At 38.2% G+C, this 22,477-nt stretch overlaps 1 protein-coding gene across 9 annotated transcripts in view; it reads left to right on the top strand.

Annotated features, from left to right (window-relative positions):
• CCDC171 (coiled-coil domain containing 171) overlaps nucleotides 1–22,477 on the top strand; it is a 344,777-nt gene that overhangs the window by 129,263 nt on the left and 193,037 nt on the right. For all 9 annotated transcript variants that reach the window (XM_010857037.1, XM_010857035.1, XM_010857032.1 and 6 more), the window contains 2 exons: nucleotides 16,962–17,466; nucleotides 19,606–19,722. In XM_010857037.1, the coding sequence (XP_010855339.1) occupies nucleotides 16,962–17,466; nucleotides 19,606–19,722 (622 nt within the window). The remainder of the gene's footprint in view (nucleotides 1–16,961; nucleotides 17,467–19,605; nucleotides 19,723–22,477) is intronic.

Below are 22,477 nucleotides of genomic sequence, written 5' to 3' on the forward strand. Positions count from 1 at the left end.
ATTTATGTATTTATTTATTGGCTGTGCTGGGTCTTTGTTGCTGCACAGGCTTTTTCTCTAGTTGCAGAGAGTGAGGGCTTGTGTCTAGTTGTGGGTGTGGGCTTCTCATTGCAGTAGCTTCTCTTGTTGCGGAGCACTGGCTCTGGGGCCCATGGGCTTCAGTGGTTTTGGCACGAGAGCTCAGTAGTTGTGGTTCCTGAGCTCTGGAGCACAAGCTCAGTGGTTGTGATGTGTGGGGTAATTACTGTGTGGCATGTGGAAACTTCTCAGACCAGGGATTGAACCTGAGTCTCCTACTTTGGCAAGTGGATTCTTATCCACTTGAGCTATCAGGGAAGCCTCAGTATGTTATATAAGTGAAATCATACAGTATGTAGCATTTTCGGTCTTTCTTCACTCAACAAAATATGTTTGGGAATTGTTCACATTATTGGTTGTATTGGTAGCTCCCTCCTTTTTACTGCTGAGTCATATTCCATTGTATGAATGTAGCACTGTTTATCTAGGTACTTGCTGATGGGCCTTTGGGTTGTTTTATTTTTTTACAATTATGATTAAACATGCTTTTAACATTCATGGGTAGGTTTTTGTGGATCATTCAATTCAATGCAGTCTCTCAGTCATGTTTGACTCTTTGCAACCCTGTGGACTTCAGCTTGCTAGGCTTCCCTGTCCATCACCAACTCCTGGAGCCTACTCAAACTCATGTCCATAGAGTCAGTGATGCCATCCAACCATCTCATCCTCTGTCGTCCCCTTCTCCTCCTGCCTTCAATCTTTCCCAGCATCAAGGTCTTTTCAAATGAGTCGGTTCTTCACATCAGCTGGCCAGAGTATTGGAGTTTCAGCTTCAGCATCAGTCCTTCCAATGAATATTCAGGATTGATTTCTTTTAGGATTGACTAGTTCGATTTCCTTGCAGTCCAAGGGACTCTCAAGAGTATTCGCCAACACCACAGTTCAAAAGCATCAATTCTTCAGCGCTCAGCTTGCTTTATAGTCCAACTCTCACATCCATACAGGACTACTGGAAAAACCATAGCTTTGATTAGACAGACCTTTGTTGGTAAAGTAAAATATGCTGTCTAGGTTGGTCATAGCTCCTCTTCCAAGGAGCAAGCGTCTTTTAATTTCATGGCTTCAGTTACCATCTGCAGTGACTTTGGAGCCCCCCAAAATAAAGTCTGTCACTGTTCCCATTGTTTCCCCGTCTATTTGCCATGAAGTGATGGGACCAGATGCCATGATCTTAGTTTTCTGAATGTTAAGTTTTAAGCCAACTTTTTCAGTTTTTTGAATGTTGAGTTTTAAGCCAACTTTTTCACTCTCCTCTTTCACTTTCATCAAGAGGCTCTTTAGTTCTTCTTCACTTTCTGCCATAAGGGTGGTGTCGTCTGTGTATCTGAGGTTATTGATATTTTTCCTGGCAATCTTGATTCCAGCTTGTGCTTCATCCAGCCTGGCATTTCACATGATGTAATCTGCATATAAGTTAAAATTTTTTTTGGGGGGTGAATACTTAGGAGTCTGATTTCTGTTATTATGGTGAGAATGTATTTAACTTTATAAGAAACTATCAAATTGTTTTCCCAAGTGGCTATCATTTTGCCTTCTCACTAGGCTTGTAAGAAAGTTCTAATTGCTCTGTATCTGTGCCAGCATGTGGTTTCATCATTTTTTTCTTTTTCTTTTTAGCTATTCTAATAGGTGTATAGTGCTATGTCATTATGGTTTTAATTTAGACTTTCCCTAATGAATAATAATGTTGAGTATTTTTCATATGCTTATTTGCCATCTGTATATCTTTTTTGGTGAGTTACCTATTCATATCTTTTGCCCACTTTGTAATTACGTTGCTTATTTTCTTCTTGCTGAATTTCAAACATTGTTTATATATTCTGGATACAAGTCATTTGTTAGATATGTAATTTGCAAGTATTCTCTCCAAGTCTCTTAAAAGAACTTTTGCAGAACAAGTGTTTTAAATTTATAAAGTTCAATTTGATACATTTTTCTTTTATGGCCTGGGCTTTTAGTATTGTATCTAAGGACTCTTTTCCCTAGTACAAGGTCACCAGGATTTCTTCCTGCTTTTTTTCTAGATTTTGCATAGTTTTAGGTTTTACATATAGGTCTGTGATCCATTTTGAGTTAATTTTTGTAAAGATGTGAGGCTTGGGTTGGTCTTTTTTTTTTTTTTTCCTGCATTTGGATGTCCATGTTCTAGCACTATTTCTTTAAAGACTATCCTTTTTCTACTGAATTGCTTTTGTGCCTTTGTCAGAAATCAGTTGGTTGCATTTGTCCAAGTCTATGTTTTAGACTTTCTCATCTATTACATTTGTTTATATGTATATTCTTTTTTCAGTACCACACTGGTTTGATTTTTGTATTTTTTGGTTGGTCGTGAAATCAGGTAATGTGAACCTTCCAATTTTCTTCATTTCCTATCACTTTTAAAAAATGGGATAAATTCGACATGCAATGTGGTGTAAATTTAAGGTATACATCATAGTACTTTGATATATTAATGTATTGTGATATGGTTGCCTTTGTAATATTTATTACATTATATGCTTATAGTACCATATTATTGTCTATGTTCAGTGAACATACATGACATCTAATCAGATGGTAAAGAATCTGCCTGCAATGTGGAGATCTAGGTTTGATCCCTGAGTCGGGAAGACCTGGAGAAATAACTGGCTACTTGCCTGGAGAATTCCATGGACAGAGGAGCTTGGCAGGCTACAGTCAGTCACAAAGAGTCGGACGTGACTGAGTGCCTGAGCACAGCACACAGCATGATCCTATTACCTGTTTCTTAATCGTTTCCTTTTTATTTTCTGTAGGTCTCTTCCTTCACTTGTGTTTCCTGCCTAGAGAAGTTCCTTTAGTATTTGTTGTAAAGCTGCTTTGGTGGTGCTGAATTCTCTTAATTTTTGCTTGTCTGGAAAGCTTTTGATTTCTCCATCAAATCTGAAGGAGAGTCTTGCTGGGTAGAGTATTCTTGGTTGTTGGTTCTTCCCTTTCATCACTTTAAATATATCATGCCATTCCCTTCTGGCTTCTAGAGTTTCTGTTGAGAAATCAGCTGATGGTCTGATGGGCGTTCCCTTGTACATTGTTGTTGTTTTTGCACGTTTGATTTCTTTGGATCCCACATATGAGTGATGTTGTACAGTGCTTGCCTTTCTCTGTCTTGTCTGGCTTAATAGTATGTTCAAGGTTCATTCATGTTGTCACCAATGGCAGGATATATTCCTTTCTCATGGGTGAAAAATATTACATTCTGTATGTGAATCTTTTTTACCCCTTCATTTGTTGGTGGTCTTTTGGGTTGTTTCCATATTTTGGCTGTTGTGAATAGTGCTGTAGTAAACACGGGAGTGCATGTATCTCACCGAATTACTGTTTTCATTTCCTTGGATATATTCTGAGAAGCAGAATTCCTGGAGGTAGGTCTAGTTTTAATTTTCTGAGGCCCCTTCATATTGTTTTCCACAGTGGTTGACTAACTTACGTTCTTTCTGGCGGTGTGTAAGGGTTTCTTCTTCACCACGCCTCACTGTCCCCTGTTGTCTCTTGTCGTCCTGACGATAGCCATCTTAACAGGAATGAGGTGATATCTCACTGTGGTTTTTGCTTGTCTCTCCCTGGTGATTAGTGATGTTGAGCATCTTCTCATGTGTCTGTTGACCATTTTGATGTCCTATTTGGAAAAGTGTCTATTTGGTTCTTCTGCCCATTTAAAACTATTTTTTTGGTTATTAAGTTGTATTAATTCTTTATGTATTTTGAATACTAACCCCTCATCTGATACATGATTTGTAAAAATTTTCTTCCAGTCTGTTGGCAATCACCTCATTTTGTTGATTGTTTATTTTGCAGGGCAGGAGCTTTTGAATTTGATATAGTCCCATTTGTTGATTTTTATTTGTATTGCTTGTGCTTTTGATGTCATATCCAAAAAAAAATCATTCCCAAGACACATATCTTTGGGCTTCATCTCTATGTTTTCTTTAGGAGTTTTATGGTGTTAGGTCTTATGTTTAAGTCTTGGATCCATTTTGAGTTAATTTTTGTGAGTGGTATGAGTAAAGGGTCTAGTTTCATTATTCTGTACATGTTTCTCCAGTTTTTCCAGCACTATTTGCTGAATAGACTATCCTTTTCTCATTAGTTTTCTTGGTTCCCTTGTTGAATATTAGTTGACCATATAGGGTGGGATTTGATTCTGGACTGTCTATTTGGTTCCATTGGTCTAGAAGTCTGTTTTAGTGCCAATGCCATATTGTTTTTATCACTATGGCTTGCTGATGCTATGATCTTACATATAGGAAATCCCAAAGAGTCAATCAAAAGCTATTGTAATTAAGTAATTACATGTAATTGATGTAATTAATTGTAATTGATGATTTTAGTAAAGTGGCAGATAACAAAATCAACTTATAGAAATCTGTGACATTCTTTTACACTAATGAGGAAGCCTTGGAAAAATAAAACGATCCCATTCACAGTAGCATCAGAAACAATAAAATATTTAGGAATAAATTAACTGGAAAAGTAAAAGATCTGGACAATAAAATGACAAGACTTTGCAGAAAGAAGTAGAAGATACAAACAAAGAGAGAGACATCCCTTGTTCATGGATCAGAAGAATTAATATTGTTAAAATGACCATACTACCCAAAATGATCTACAGGTTCAGTTCAATCCACATCAAAATACCAAAGGAATTCTTCATAGAAATAAGAGAAACAAGCCTAAAATGTGTGTGAAACCACAAAAGACCCCTAACAGTCAAAGCAATCCTGAGAGAAAAGAACAAAATTCTTGATTTCAAACTATCCTATCAGTGTTTTGAACTCACTTCCTTTTTAAATCTCTAGGAAGGCATAGCAATTCACTTTCTCAATCAGCATCACAAATGCTGATGTTTTAGGAGCAGCTCTCACTGAAGACTTTTTTCTTGAAGAATGTGTAACATATGGCTTTGATCCCTGAATATGCAAATTGAAAGTATCATTTTCATTATTCCTGAATGTACATTAATATTATATATTGGCATTTGTCTGTATTATTTATGTACAATATTTGAATTTTCATAAAATATAATTGGATACACAGCAGCATTTAATTTGGGTTTATATTTAGTAAACTAATATTATATTGCATATTACAGTATCTATAAATTTCATTTTGGGATATTTTCCTATGATTAATTCTATATCTCTGCTTTTTTCCCCAAGCTGCAATGCAGATAAAGATATTTTCATTTTATATTATTTAAACTTCAAAAATTATGTTGATAAGGACATGAGAGGGAAAAATCCACAGTTTTGCATAGGATTATGGGTTGTAGAGAATGTTATATGTCAGGAGAACATAGCCATTAATAGATACCATCTGCTGGAAAATAAATGACTTATCCATAGAGTCTCTGTTTAGTGTTTGGTTATTGTAAAGAAGTGGTTAGTAAAAGACAGGTAGTTAAATAAAAAACAATTTTTGGATATGAATAGCTTTTATTAAAAAAATGCAGAATAATTTGCAAGACTTTCGGATGTTTAAGCTTTAAAGCAGGTAGTGGGAATGCTGTTAGGTAATGAAATTAGAGTAGGAAGCTTGTTTTTTAACATGTTTTTGCGTATGTGCTAAGTTGCTTCCACCTGCAATGTGGGGGACCTGGGTTCGATCCCTGGGTTGGGAAGATCCCCTGGAGAAGGGAATGGCTGCCCACTCCAGTATTCTTGCCTGGAGAATTCCATGGACAGAGGAGCCTGGTGGGCTAGAGTCCATAGGGTCGCAAAGAGTCAGACAAGACTGAGTGACTTCCACTTTCTTAAGTTGTTTCAGTCGTGTCCGACTCTGCAACCCTATGGACTGTAGCCTGCTAGGCTCCTCTGTCCGTGGAATTCTCCAGGCCAGAATACTAGAGTTGGTTGCTGTGCCCGTCCCGACCCAGGGATTGAACCTGTGTCTCTTATGTCTCTTGCGTTGGCAGGAGGGTTCTTAGTGCCACTTGGGAAGCCCTCGTATGGTTTTAGTATTAGTTAAAATGTGCTAGCTACATCGTTGGGTAATTTGTGAATTTAAATAACTTTGGGGCCATCATATAAATATATCTCAAACATCTTTGCCTACCAAAGCATCAGGACTGAGTGCCATGGTACCTTGCCTTACTGACTTTGCTTTTGTAATTTTAGTATTTATATTCTTGTTTCTTTTCTATCTGAAAAGATGAAATTACTGGAACAAGAACTTCCTCTCTAAAACTAAAGATTTTTCACTGTCAGTTAAGTATGGTTAACCCTTGATATGATATTTATTTTAAACACTTCTGGTTTATGTGACAGTTTAGTAAAGTCCCCTTCTCCAGAGGATCTTCCCAACCCAGGAATGGAACCCAGGTCTCCCGCATTGCAGGTGGATTCTTTACCAGCTGAGCCACAAGGGAAGCCCAAGAGTACTGGAGTGGGTAGCCTATCCCTTCTCCAGCGGATCTTCCCAACCCAGGAATCGAACCAGGGTTTCTTGCATTGCAGGCAGATTCTTTACCAACTGAGCTATCAGGGAAACACTTAGTAAAGTCAAGTGAGTTTAAATTGAAGAACAAAAATCAAAGAAATTCAGGTTCATCATAATATATTGCATTTTATTTCTCTTCCATCACATTATTAACAGTACATTTGGGTAGAAGTAAGTTACTCATAAAAGTGTTGTTAGATGTTAAATTTTTTTACTTTTAAATTGAATTTGAAAAATATTCAGAGATAAAAATGCAGCTTGTTTATATTGTTGATAATGATAGGGAGACATGATTCACAAGGAGTTAGACACAGTTCGGCACACATTATGTTATGATTGGGCACCTCTAATGAAATATAGGAAAGTTCTCTACTTTTCAAATAATTGTTTTAGAAGTTGTTTTTATTAATAATAATGCTATCAACTGAATTTTTATAATGCTTGATCCAGTTTTTAACTCTTTTTCATACCTTTGCTTGCCTCTTCTTACATGATTCTCATAATAAACATGTGAGATAAGTCACTTAAATATCATTTCTATTTTACAAATGTGAAAAGTAAGATTCAGAGAACTGCTCATTTGTGTAGTGAGGACGTTGTAGGGTCGGAATTAGAATGGAGATAACAGATACGACATGTTTCGCACCTTGTTTGGTATTTAGAAGCTACAAAGTAAACGTTATGTGCTGTTTGAATATATTACCATCATCCTTATCAGGGAGTCTTTTTTTCGCATCATGCTAAACACTTTCTTTTAGGAACATGCTATTTTTGTATATGAAGTAATATCTGAAAACAGGTCTGGTGACAACTCAGTTTCATATTTCCTGAACTCACTTTTCTGAGTGAATCTTGTTTATTTAGTAATTAAATATGATAATGTATGAAAAAGCTAGCCAGTGCCACACTGTTAATCAAAGATGATAGTTCTTGATCTCGTTTTTCTCAGACTTCTTTTTTCTGAGAGACTGAGATTTTAGCATACTGTATTGCAAAATTACTACTGTAGGTAAGAATAGCAAAATAACTTTACATAATTATTAATTAAATAAATGTTATATATAAGATTTATGGAACCCTCTGTTTCGTGCTGTGATCCTAACAAAGAAGTGTAATACTTATTTTCCTCAAAAAGTGTCAAAGTTAGTTGGAGAGGCACTATAGGAACATATGAAAAATTAAATAATAGAAGGTTTATCATGAGGTTGTACATAATTACTTGCCAAAAGAGTGCTATCAACTCAGAAGAGAAGGTGGTTAAAGTTTGAAGCCTTCGTAGAGGAGACTAGAGCCACCTGGGCTTTGTTTTCAGGATCTGAAAGCCCATAAGGAAGGGAGACATGAGACAGATCTGACTGATCATGCTAACTTTCTAGCAGTCTGAGGTAATATCTTTTAACAATCACTAAATCAAGCATCTTACCTGTATTGACAGTTTATTTTCAGTCAAATGATGAAGAGAACTCTTTTTCTTTTGAGGGCTTGACTTATCTCTTTGGATAGTTTTATAATTTGTATTGCCTTAGAAACTAGAGAATACACACAGGCATGTACCATTTTTGACACCTATTATTTTTGATGTGCTAAACTTCCAAATGAAATTAAAAGACGCTTGCTCCTTGGAAGAAAAGCTATGACCAACCTAGACAGCATATTAAAAAGCAGAGACATTACTTTGCCAACAAAGGTCTGTCTAGTCAAAGCTATGGTTTTTCCAGTAGTCATGTATGGATGTGAGAGTTGGACCATAAAGAAAGCTGAGCACCGAAGAATTGATGCTTTTGAACTGTGGTGTTGGCGAATACTCTTGAGAGTCTCTTGGACTGCAGGGAGATCCAACCAATCCATCCAAAAGGAAATCAATCCTGAATATTCATTGGAAGGACTGATGCTGAAGCTGAAACTCTAATACTTTGGCAACGTGATGCAAAGAACTGACTTATTTGAAAAGACCCTGATGCTGAGAAAGATTGACAGCAGGAGGAGAAGGGGAGGACAGAGGATAAGATGGTTGGATGACATCACGACTCAATGGACATGAGCTTGAGTAAACTCTGGGAGTTGGTGATAGATAGGGAAGCCTGGTGTGTTACAGTCCATGGGGTTGCAAAGAGTCAGACAGGACTGAGTAACTGAATTGAACTGAACTGAAACTTCCAAAATGAAGATAGTGTTTTTAAGGTAAGTAAATAACTATTATGGGATTTCAGTATATATATGGAAGACCAGATAATGAAATTGCTAGGTTGTGTGGTAACTTTTTACTTAACTTTTTGAAGAATTGCCAAACTTTTTCAAAAGTCTGTGCACACCATCTCAACATTTCCACTGACAGTGTATTGAAGACTCCAGTTTCTCCACAAAATGTGCTTTATTTTTTAACAGAGAAACATTTACATTGTAGGAAAAACAGGCAGATTTATGTGTATTATTTTAAAATACTACCATTGTATAAAAAATATAGGTAACATAAAAATAAAACCTTTTAAATGAAGTCCTTTGATGTCTATTTGTCACTCACTGTCCAGTTTGCAATTTGTCTTTTTGCCAACATAAAGAATGAGAACTCAGCAAGTAAAAGTGATAAAAAAAAAGTTTTATTCCACAGGGAAGTGTCTGATTTCTGGCCCAAGGTCTCAAAGTTCATGGGTTGCTGAAAGCAATAGATGTCCCTTAAAGCTTCTGTATTTCAGGAAGTAAGTGCGTGATTCATTAAGGGAAGAAGCTGTCCTGTTCCCTTCATTTTCAGTGCACTTTGAATTTATCAGAGTCATGGAAAACTAGTGAAATTAGATAGAATTTTTGGCATGTCAAAAAAATCTGTGTAGAAGATATAAAGTTTATAAAAATTTCAGGTTGTTAAACTTTTAAAAGATATTTTGAGGGGGAATTTGTGAATATTATTTTTTGAAATTAACACACCAAGGAGCAGATTATCTCAGTACTAGGAATGCTTTTGTTCAATTTGAAGGTGATGTTCCTTATGTTTGTTTGAAAAATATTAGCCTTTAATCTTCTTTGGTAAAGAACACCAGTTTTCTTTTTTAAGGCATATTTGCTCTTATAGTAATTTCCAGCCTTATCCTCAAACAAGCTTTGTTATTTAAGAAGAATTCATGGTAAATAATGCAATACCCCTGAAGGTCTCCCTGGAATATCAGAATTAATTTAAAATAAAATTTTGACATGTTGATAAGGTCCAAATTATATTTAGAAATTATATCTTTTTTGATTATTTTTTTCTTTGCTTTATATTTGTAAAGTTTTTATTAACTGGCTATTTACTCAGTGCTTATTATGGGTAAAGTGCTGTTCTAAGCACCAGGGAACATTTTATAAAGGATTATTTAATATGTTTAATACTTATTAAATACTTGAAGGGTATAAAGCATTATGACAGGCACCGGCGTAAATAATCCCTGGCCTTTAGGAACTAAAACTCTATTGTATTTGAGGGAGAGCAGATAAACACACATGAAACAAGTAAGTAGCAGTGTAGGAATTAAGTGCCTAGTAGTTTAATTATGTTCAGAGAAGGTCAAGGTCAACATGAATAGGACTGATAGTAATAGGTGTCATGGAATAGATAGACCCTGAAATGGGTTCAGGATATGGTTAGAACTTGAGTAGCATTAGGGACGGAGAAGGCAATGGCACCCCACTCCAGTACTCTTGCCTGGAAAATCCCATGGATGGAGGAGCCTGGTAGGCTGCAGTCCATGGGGTCGCACAGAGTCGGACATGACCGAAGCGACTTTGCAGCAGCAGCAGCATTAGGGAAGTCAGCACCTGGTGGTGCTAGAGACCATGGATGAATTATGAAAAGGTATAGTAAGGTTCATGTCTGGATAGCAGAAGAGCAGCCCATATCCTTTTTCATTCCAGTTGAGGATCCTGGGAAATGGTGATGTCTTTGCAGAAGGCATGTGGAAGTGTTGTGACTTGAAGGGGAAACCTTGGTTCAGTAAAGATAGAGTTCCAGCAGTAGGATTGGATTGACCCAGTTTGACATGAAACTAGCTTTGAAGTTTGGGGGTGAATAGTTAGTGCTGATGATCATTAGAATTAAGGTGGTAGCAATGGAGATGAATGAGGATGTGTTTTGTAGATAAGCCCCATTGTGCTTACGGATGGTTTTGATTTGGGAATGGAGAGGATAAGGTGAAAGAAGGAGGAATTAAGACTGATTACAAAGTTTTTGACTTGAAAAATTGGGCAGATGTTGGTTCAATTTACTGATATAAAGAAGACTATTATAAACGTCTTTTAGGGCTTCCCAGGGCTCCCTGGAGTGTGAAGTCAAGTGGGCCTTAGGAAGTATTACTATAAACAAAGCTAGTGGAGGTGATGGAATTTCAGCTGAGCTATTTCAGATCCTAAAAGATGATGCTGTTAAAATGGTGTACTCAGTATGCCAGCAAATTCGGAAAACTCAGCAGTGGCCACACGACTGCAAAAGGTCCATTTTAATTCCAGTCCCAAAGAAGGGCAATGCCAAAGAATGCTCAAACTACTGCACAACTGCATTCATTTCACATGCTAGCAAGGTCACGCTCAAAATCCTTCAAGCTATTTTTCAGCAGTACATGAGCCGAGAACTTCTACATATACAAACTGTATTTAGAAAAGGCAGAGGAACCAGAGATCAAATTGCCAACATCTGCTGGATCATGGAAAAAGGAAGGGAATTCCAGAAAAACATATACTTCTGCTTCACTGACTACGCTGCAGCCTTTGACTGTGTGGATCACAACAAACCGGAAAATTCTTAAAGAGATGGGAATACCAGACCACCTTTCCTGTCTCCCAAGAAACCTCTATGCAGGTCAAGAAGCAACAGTTAGAACCAGACATGGAACAACAGACTGGTTCAAAATTGATAAAGGAGTACATCAAGGTTGTATATTGTCTCCCTGCTTATTTAACTTCTATTCGGAGTACATCGTGCAAAATGCCAGGCTGGATGAATCACAAGCTAGAACCAAGATTGCTGGGACAAGTATCAATAACCTCAGATATGCAGATGACACCACACTAATGACAGAAAGTGAAGAGGAACTAAAGAGCCTCTTGATGAAGGTGAAAGAAGAGAGTGAAAAAGCTGGCTTAAAACTCAACATCCAAAAAACTAAGAAAATGGCATCTGGTTCCATCACTTCATGACAAATAGACAGGAAAAAATATGAAAACAGTGACAGACTTTCTTTTCTTGGGCTCCAAAATCACTGTGGACAGTGACTGCAACCTTGAAATTAAGACACTTGCTTCATGAGAGAAAAGCTATGACAAACCTAGACAGTGTATTAAAAAGCAGAGACATCACTTTGTGACAAAGGTGCATATAGTCAAAGCTATGGTTTTTTAGTAGTCGTGTGTAGATACGAGCATGCGTGCATGCTAAGTTGCTTCAGTAGTGTCCAACTCTTTGTGCTTCTATGGACGGTAGACCACCAGGCTCCTCTGTCCATAGGATTTTCCAGGCAAGAATAGTGGAGTGGATTGCCATTTCCTACTCCAGGGTATTTTTCCAACCCAGGAATTGAACCTGATTTTCTTACATTTCCTGCATTGGCAGGTGGGTTCTTTACCACTATCGCCACCTGGGAGTTGGACCGTAAAGAAGGCTGAGCTCCGAAGAGTTGATGCTTTCAAACTGTGGTGCTTGAGAAGACTCTGGAGAGTCCCTTGGACTGCAAGGAGATCCAACCAGTCCATCCTAAAGGAAATCAGTCCTTAATATTCATTGGAAGGACTGATGCTGAAGCTGAAACTCCAGTACTTTGGCCAGCTGATGTGAAGAGCTGACTCATTGGAGAAGACCCTGATGCTGGGAAAGACTGAGGGCAGGGAGAAGGGGGCAACAGAGGATGAGATGGTTGGATGGCATCATCGACTCAGTGGACATCAGTTTGAGCAAACTCTGGGATATAGTGAGGGACAGGGACCTCTGGCGTGCTGCAGTCTGTGGGCTGGCAAAGAGTCGGATATGACCGAGTGACTGAACAAAATAACAGAGTGCTCCCCAGATGGTGCAGTTGTATAGAATTTGCCTGCAGTGCAGTAGACGTAGGAGGCTTGTGTTTGATCCCTGGGTCGGGAAGGTCCCTTGGAGGAGAAAATGACAACCCATTGCAGAATTCAGAGGAACCTGGCAGACTGTAGTCTATAGGGCTTCAAAGAGTCGGACAGGACTTAACGACTGAGTATTCGCACACACGCATGGGGCTTCCCAGGTAGCTTAGTGGTGAAGCATATGCCTGGCAATGCAGGAGATGCCAGTTTGACTCCTGGGTCAGGAAGATCCCCTGGAGGAGGAAATGGCAACCCACTCCAGTATTCTTGTCTGGGAAATCTCATGGACACAGAAGCCTGGTGGGCTACAATCCATGGTGTCAGAGTTGGACATCACTTTGCAATTGAACATTATAAACAGATTTAATAGGAAAAACAGTGGTACTTGAGATGGTTATGAGGTATCTAAGGGAAGGTGCCTATTGCAGGGGTCCCCAAATCCCGGGCCATGGACTAACTGCGCAGCAGGAGGTGAGGAGCAGGTTGGTAAGTGAGCAAAGCTTCATCTGCTGCTTCTCGTCACTCCCCATTGCTCGCATCGCCGACAGAACCATCTCTGCCCCTGCCCCTGCTGTCCATGGAAAAATTGTCTTCCACGAAACCAGTGCCTGATGCCAAAACGGTTGGGGACCACTGGCCTAATGGGCAGTCAGATCTGTAATTGTGGATTTCAGTAGAGCTACCAGGAATGAGGGAATATAATTGTTAAAAAATAATCAAAACTTTTAGTATTTATTCATGCATTGGAGAAGGAAATGGCAACCTACTCCAGTGTTCTTGCCTGGAGAATCCCAGGGACGGCAGAACCTGGTGGGCTTCCATCTACGGGGTCACACAGAGTTGGACATGACTGAAGCGACTTAGCAGCAGCAGCATTAATATTAGTGTGGTTTTCTTAATCTAACATTTGTCAGTAAGAACTTTAAAAATTTAAGTAGTTCATTATTTTAAAATCCTTAATTCAAATATCTCACATTGCTAATTCTAGTTATTTAGTTCAATATTGTCCCAGTTGACTGTTTTGATAACCATTAATATTTGTTATCTTGATTATAATTACTCAAGCCAAGAATGACTTAGGACAACATATGACAATTAAACAGTCTTTAGAGATTGCTTTTTTACTTACATGTAGACTTTACATGTATTCTTTTAAAAAATTGAGGTAGCTTATTTATAACATTATTTAAGTTTCACGTGTACATTTTAATGCAACTTTGAATACACTATAGCATGCCCACCTCCACAAGTCTGGTTTCCATGCAGCACCATACAATTGACCCCTTTTTAACCATTTTGTCCTCCCCAGACTCTTTTTCTCTGGTAATCACTACTCTGTACTCTGTATCTGTGTTTGCTTTGGCTTGGTTTTTTTCATTTTTTTTTGTTCTTGTTTGTATTTTGTATTCCACATGAGTGAAATCATATGGTATTTGTCTTTCTCTGTCAGACTTATTTCATTTAGCATAATACCTTCAAGGTCCATCCCTGTTGTTGAAAATGGCTAGTTTTCATCATTTTTTATGGTTTAATAGTATTGCATTGTAGGTATAGACCACATCTTCTTTATCTGTTCATCTGTTAATGGGCACTTAGGTTGTTTGCATATATTGACTCTTGTATATAGTGCTGCGATAAACATAGGGATGAACATATGTATGGTCCGGCCACTCAAGATGGCTGTTATCTTGCTCTCGGTACATCCCCTGTTTGACCAGTCCCTGCTTCACTCACATGAACATCCAGTTCTCTTAATTATCAGGCTTAATTAGCTCCTGGAAACTGATGAGCCCACCTGATGTCAATTCCCTCTATAAATGGTAGCCGCCGCCTCCCCTGAGTAGCAAAGACTGTTCCCACATCCTGCCCAGCATCTGCCACACATGGTGGGGTGTCACACCAGGACCCTTTGTGTACGATCCCTCTATCCAATAAATCAAGAGTCCCTAACTTCCAAGCTGCAGATTGGTACCTGCTGGTCAGATCAGCAGCAGCATTTAGATTAGAAATAAAGTGCAGAATAATTGTAATGTGCTTGAATCATCCAAAAACCATCTTCCCCAACTCTCAGTCCATGGAAAAATTGTCTTCCATGAAACTGGTCTGTGATGCCAAAAAGGTTGGGGACTGCTTCAGCAAACCACTGATGTCTCTGTCACCACTGATGTCTCCAGGCTCTTCAGTGTCGAGGCTGGACAACTTTAAGACTTGCAGGGTGCAATGCAACAAGATATCTTTTCAAGTTAGTTTTTCCATATTTTGATTTATATGGAAAAGTGGAATAGCTGGATCATATGGTAGTTATATACTTATTTTTTGAGTAATTTCTATACTGTTTTCCATAGTGACTGCACCAGTTTACATTCTTACCAATAGCACGTGAATTCCCGTTTCCTCCACATCTTCACCAATACTTATTTGTTGTCTTTTTGATAATAGCCATTCTAATGGGCATGAGATTGAGACCAAGGGTAGTCCTCAGTTAGCTCCATTAAACTGTAAATTGCTTAATAAATAATTAACTGTAACCTGCCTTCATTGATCAAACTTCGTTTAAATTGTCCTCCAAGCATTATGTAGCCTAAAAGATGTTTGCCTGAGTTGGTTTTTCAGGAACTTGGAGTCAGCTGTGTCCAGTTAGAGTCTGAGCTGGTTAGGACTGGCGGGATCACCATCCCTCCAAATGGGCATGCTTGAATGTACACTCAGTGACCTCTTGATGTCAGAAGACCAAAAACTCCACCCTCAGAACGTGAGTCCCACGGAGAAGCACGTAGCTTAGTTGCGCCTGTGCAGACTGATGATACCTCACCTTTTTCTTATCTCCAATTACCTCATGCTCCCCACACCTCAGCTTTACCCAGGACCGTCTCCAGCCCGTGGCCTTTGGGGAGGTGGATGTTAGATTTGTTCTCCCATCTCTTCGCTTGGCTGCCTCGTGAATAAACCCTTTCTCTGCTGCAAACCTCTGTCTCGCCATTTGGCTCGCTGCATCTCGGGCAGTCGGACCTGGTTAGGTAACGAGATGATATTTCATTGCGGCTTTAATGTGCGTTTCTCTGATAATTAGCAATGTTGAACATCTTTTCATGTTCCTCTTGGCCCTTTTCATGTGTACTCGGGAAAAAACGTGTATTCAGATGTCTCCCCCTTTTTTTTTAATCGAGTTGTTTGTTGTTGTTGAGTTGTATGAGTTCTTTTATGTTTTAGATATCGGCTGCTTCTACCAGGTACCCTAAAATGAAAATGGGCTGTGTAAGTCTAGCCTCTTAATTCTGTTTTCCAAAAATTCCATTGTGTTCCTGTTTTATCTATATAGAGAGGAGTATTTTTGTCATATATTCTAGATTTTTATCAGTGTCTAGGTGTGTTTTAATTTCTCATCCTTATCCCAGGACTGTCTGTTTCCGGCTGCCTCTCTACCCTTTTATGCATTTCTGACAATCTAGCGTAGCTCCACCATCATGTTATACAACAATCATTGATTTATTTGCCTGTTTTCCTAGCACATGGAATTTAGTGAGTAATCGATAAATGTTTATTGAATGATAAATGAATCAGTAAAAAAGTTGACATCTGTTATCTTCTAAAAATTTGCTTCAGTAATTCCTTAATGAATAGACATAAGATTTCATGGGAGTTAGTTTATTTTCTAGTCTATTTCTAGATTAAAATCAAGTGCCTGCAGTTAAAATTTTTTTGTGTTCCATATTAAGTTTTGAATTATATGTACCTTGATGAGGAAAAAAGGACCAGAGCGCTGCTGAGGCCCACCCCACAATTAGCATTTTTTCCCCAGCACTGATGCTGTGCTTTGTGCAGCCTTCTGTCTTGGGAAAGAAGAAACTAAAATGAGAGTGTATTCTGAGAATCAGTCCCTTCTCATCTAGTAAGTAAGTAAGTGGCAGATAGTCAGATGGTGTGTGTTGTATTATTTATTTAATCCTTTGCTATTCTGACAAAAAATTGTCTTTTTACATATAGAAAAGCCTCTAATGCTGGTGTGATTTCTGTTTAAAAATAGGAAATAATTGTTACTGAGGAATAGAAGAAATTTTCTTTTTTTGAATATGTGTATGTATGTGAAAATGTACCAGAAATTTACAAAATATTTTAAAATTTCTGTGTTCTACTCTATGTAAAGCTTCCACATAAGAGGATTTAAAACCTGTGCACATTGGATCTAAGCTGTTTGGCCCACTATTGCTCTGTCATATGTGGTTTTTTTGATATTTTAGAACATAGATCTTGGGAAGAAAAATAAATAGTTGTCACCAAAGGCTTTCTTTTTTTAAAGACGGGTTAAAATGCCCATTTGTTTCTTGATCAAATATATTATTTGACTTCTCTTCTTTTAGAAATTTCAAGAAATTGCTGAAAAAAATATGGAAAAATTGAACCGTATTGAGAAGTCACACGAACAATTGGTGTTTGAAAATTCCCACTTCAAAAACTTGTTATCCCAGACCAAAAGGGAAAAGACCTCCTTGCTGGTAGCCTGTGCATTGATGGCTGGCGCCTTCTATCCTCTCTACAGCCGATCATCTGCCTTATCTACACAGAGAGATTTTCTCCAGGAGCAGGTCAACACCTTTGAGTTGTTAAAATTGGAAGTTAGAACTCTAGCCCAGGCTTTGTCAACAGTAGAAGAAAAGAAGCAAGAGGAAGCCAAGATGAAGAAAAAAACATTCAAAGGATTGATACGTGTATTCCGGAAAGGTGTTATTGCAATTTTGGCAGCAAACAGACTCAAGATTTTGGGCCAGTCGTGTGTCTCTCTTTTTACCTGGATGGAGAGTTTCAGAGAAGGCATAGGCGTGTTAGTGTGTACAGGAGAGCTCAAAGACAAGCAAAAATTTCCAAGTAAGATCATTTGGGCTTTTAAAAATCTAACTTGAATGTAAGTGACATCCAAAGTGAATATGTTGGCTCATTATGCAAAGACTTTAAAAAATCGTTTACAATGTCAAATCGTGTAACATATCTACATATATAGGTATCAATAGATATATATGTGTGTATGAATAACTGTGTATGTATATGTAAGTTAGGTTTTGATTTTTATAAACATTAAAATATAAACAAGGTTGCTGCTAAGTCGCTTCAGTCGTGTCCGACTCTGTGCGACCCCATAGATGGAAGCCCACCAGGCTCCCCTGTCCCTGGGATTCTCCAGGCAAGAACACTGGAGTGGGTTGCCATTTCCTTCTCCAATGCATGAAAGTGAAAAGTGAAAGGGAAGTCTCTCAGTCGTGTCCTACTCTTAGCGACCCCATGGACTACAGCCTACCAGGCTCCTCCATCCATGGGATTTTCCAGGCAAGAGTATTGGAGTGGGGTGCCATTGCCTTCTCCGAAACAAGGTAGCAAGTATATATAATTTCAACTTTGTATAGCTTTATTATATTTCAGTGCTCTTTTCACAGTAAATTGAAGAGTTTGTACAGCGATTTTTCAGTAAAGTCAATCTAGAAACTCTGCCCTATTTAAAATTAATTAGTAGCATAAATTACTTTCACTTCATTTGAGTTAGTATAAAATGATCAGAGTTAAAAATCTATTGATGAATACAAATGGAGCAAATGTGAGTTTACAGCAAACGTCTTTTTGAATGCTTGACTCTTCCTTTTTTTTTTTTAATCGTGGTATGGTTGCTGTACAATGTTGTGTTAGTTTCTTCTGTGAATCGCTGTATGTATACATAAATCCTCTGCCTCTTGGACTTCCGTCCTACCCACTGATCTCACTGGTCTAGGTAGCCACAGAGCACTGAGCTGAGCTCCCTGCACTGTACAACAGTGTCCCACTAGCTAACTCTTTTGCACATCAGTCAGTTCAGTTCAGTCACTCAGTTGTGTCCCACTCTTTGCGACCCCATGGACTGCAACATGCCAGGTCTCCCTGTCCATCACCAACTCCTGGAGTATACTCAAACTCATGTCCATCGAGTCGGTGATGCCATCCAGTCATCTCATCCTCTGTGTCCACTTCTCCTCCTGCCTTCAATCTTTCCCAGCATCAGGGTCTTTTCAAATGAGTCAGCTCTTTGCATCGGGTGGCCAAAGGATTGGAGTTTCAGCTTCAGCATCAGTCCTTCCAATGAATATTCAGGACTGATTTCCTTTAGGATGGACTGCTTGGATCTCCTTGCTGTCCACAGGACTCTCAAGAGACTTCTCCCAACACCACAGTTCAAAAGAATCAGTTCTTTGGTGCTCAGCTTTCCTTATAGTCCAACTCTCACATCCATACATGACTACTGGAAAAACCGTAGTTTTGACTAGACAGACCTTTATTGGCAAAGTAATGTCTCTGCTTTTTAATATGCTGTCTAGGTTAGTCATAATTTTTCTTGCAAGGAGCAAGCATCTTGGAACATATTTTGCACATAGTATTTTACACATAGTAGTGTTTATGTGTCAGTCCTACAATGTGTGACTATTCTGAGGCAACAATTATTTCAATTTTTAACTTTTCAAAAGTAAGCTATTAAATAATATAAGTAGAACTAAAGAAAGTTTTCTTCTCTTTTTTTATGATGTCAGTTACCATTACCATTTATATATATATAAATAGAGTCAATAAATCTAACATTTATTATAGACTTCTCCATGGAGAAGGCAATGGCACCCCACTCCAGTACTCTTGCCTGAAAAATCCCATGGATGGAGGAGCCTGGTAGGCTGCAGTCCATGGGGTCGCTAAGAGTCGGACACGACTGAGCGACTTCACTTTCATGCATTGGAGAAGGAAATGGCAACCCACTCCAGTGTTCTTGCCTGGAGAATCCCAGGGACAGGGGAGCCTGGTGGGCTTCCATCTATGGGGTCGCACAGAGTCGGACACGACTGACGCAACTTAGCAGCAGCAGCAGCATACTAGGTAAAGTTCTGTGTACAATTTTTGTTCTATTTCTTAAATAGCTAAACACTCTCATAATTTTTAAATGAATTTTAATACTTTTTTGTAGCATTGCATAACAGATTTTTTCTATTTTTGTAGAACATCAAAAGGAGCAGTTACGTTGTTTGCAAGCTCTCAGTTGGCTCACCAGTACTGACCTTCTTGTTGCAATAATCAGTTCCATGGCTGAAGTACAGGACGCTATTAGTAAAACAGGTATGATTCCCTTTTTTATGTCCTTGGAAAATACAAAAGTAAATGTTCAGGAATGCCTTTTGGTACAAATTCTGATAAACCTTCAAAGAAGAAAATGTATTTGTTTTTATCTTTCTTTTATTCAGATACAGAGAGATGATTAAATCTATATTTAATGAAGTAGTGAATTAATGCAATTTTTGATGTATTATTTTGTCTTTATGGAGAAATGGTGAATACATCCACCTTTTAGCTTTTTTATTAAGAATTGCTGGTAACGTTCTTTCAAATGTTTTAGTATTCCTTTTGTTTCTGGCTGTGAATTTCAGACAGTTGAATAATAAGTGAATCAGTAGAAAATTTTCCTCTCTCATATGGCAGTGTGTTCTTTTGTTTGTTTGTTTAATTGTGTGTGTGTGCGCTCAATTGTGTCCAACTCTTGGCAACCCTATGGACTGTAGTCCACCAGGCTCTGCTGCTAATGGGGTTTTTCAGGCAAGAGTACTGGAGTGGGTTGCCATTTCCTCTTCCAGAAGATCTTCCTGACCCAGGGATTGAACCTGTGTCTTGTGTCTGCTGCATTGGCAAGTGGATTCTTTACCACTGCACCACCTAGAGTTAATTTGAATAGTCTGCTCTTTTCCACTAGATGACACCACCAAGAACCAGCAATTTCCAAAGGTCTAAAATTCAAGTTTATTTTCTTGTGGCAGATTGTGTGACTTGTTTATGTGAAAGTTTTAATGAAAACTGATTTCTCTGCACTAAAAGAGTAACATACAGTTACCTACTGCTTAAGTTATGTCATTGAACTAATTATGGTCATTTCAGCCACATTAATAGTAAAAAAAAAAAAAAAAAGTATAGCAGACTTCTTAATACTTGACTGTGTAAGAAAATGTATTAATGAAATAATTTGGGATTGTTTTTAATTCTTTAAACAATTCTTCTGTGTAAATATGGATCATTTATTGTGATTTCAAGCTTCTAAACCTAGGCTCCTATAGTACAAAATTTATGATTTAAAGATTATTTTTAGATTTTGCCATAAATGTTGGTAAGAAATATGCATATTTTAATATATTGGCAAAACCTCAACATACTGGATTTGGAGTCTGAAATAAAAGTGTACATAAATATATTTTAAGACTATTGGTAGCAATAAGTATAGGTAAGAACTATCAAGTGGAAGGTAGACCAAGAATGGTGATTGTAAGTGCGTGCCTGCTTTCAGGAACTAGCTGCCTTTGATGTTAGAACCTGGTATACCTCTAGCTGGAGGAAATAGCAAGTTCAAGAAAACTTATTTTAGGGAAGGTTTAAATGTTGTTGCATAAAGAACACTACTTGGGTACATAAATAAGTACCCATTATATCTGGCTTCTATTACATAGTGTCTGTGAGATTTATTCACTTATTGTTTGCAGTTTTAAAATTTTGCTGTATTATGTTTCATTGTATAAATATACTACATGTATGAATTTATGTATCTGTTCTCTGGGTAATGGACATTTAGGCTTATTATAGATTTTGGCTGCAATAATAAACTGTTATGACTATTCAAAAAAAAAAAGAAATAGCAAGTTCAAGAAAACTTATTTTAGGGAAGGTTTAAATGTTGTTGGATAAAGAACACTACTTGGGGCCTTCCCTGGTGGCTCAGTGTTGGAGAATCTGCCTGCCAGTGTGGAAGACATGGATTCGATCCCTGATACGGAAGGATCCCACATGTCATGGAGCATTTAGACCTGTGTGCCACAACTGAGCCTGTGCGCTAGAGCTTGGGAGCTGCAACTGCTGAGCCCTCACGCTGCAACTACTGCCCTCAAGCCCGCCTGCCCTTGAACCCGTGCTTCGCAGCGAGACACCACTGCAGTGAGAAGCCTGCGCACTACAGCTAGAGAGTGGCCCCCACTCTCTGAAACTAGAGGGGGCCCACACAGCACTGAAGACCCAGCACAGCCAAAAGTTAAATAGATATATAAATTAACACTTTTTAAAAGAACACTGCTTAGAGAAGAGAAAAATGAGGGTTGCTTAGAGAGGGAAAATAATAGATGTATCAAAGTACTGAAGAATATTAGAAAGGATATGGCCCAGGCAGATAATTGTTACTGAACTAGTACAAAAATTATCAATGTGAACCTTGATATTATATTCATTCTTTCTAGTTGTAAGTTGTGTGAAGTTGGGCAAGTTACTTAACTTTACCAGGCCTCACAGTCTTTACCTATAAATGAAGATAATACTGTCTTCCCAGTTGTTATGAGGAATTAATATGATAACGGTTGCTGAACATTTTGTATGGTACCTGGTGTATAGTGGGTGCTAAAAAATTGTTGTTCCCTTACCCCCATCTCAGCATGAAAGCAGCGTCTCGTGTTAATGAACATGAACACATGCATGTCTCCAGTATACATTTTTTAAACTACTAATTATTAATTTTCTGTTCTAAAATTGCTTAAGTGCTATTATACAGTGGAGGCAACATGGTGTAGGGTTAAGTATGTATTCTTCCTGACTTTGAGTACTGACTCATGCTCACCATGTGACATGGACAAGTTGTTTAAACTCTCTGTTCCCCAGTTTCTTTTTATTTATTTATTTATTTTTTAAATTTTATTTTATTTTTAAACTTTACATAATTGTATTAGTTTTGCCAAATATCAAAATGAATCTGCCACAGGTATACATGTGTTCCCCATCCTGAACCCTCCTCCCTCCTCCCTCCCCATACCATCCCTCTGGGTCGTCCCAAGCACCAGCATTGTGCATC

Source organism: Bison bison, unplaced genomic scaffold, assembly GCF_000754665.1.
Source record: "Bison bison bison isolate TAMUID 2011002044 unplaced genomic scaffold, Bison_UMD1.0 scf7180017864376, whole genome shotgun sequence".
NCBI classification, from domain to species: Eukaryota; Metazoa; Chordata; class Mammalia; order Artiodactyla; family Bovidae; genus Bison; species Bison bison.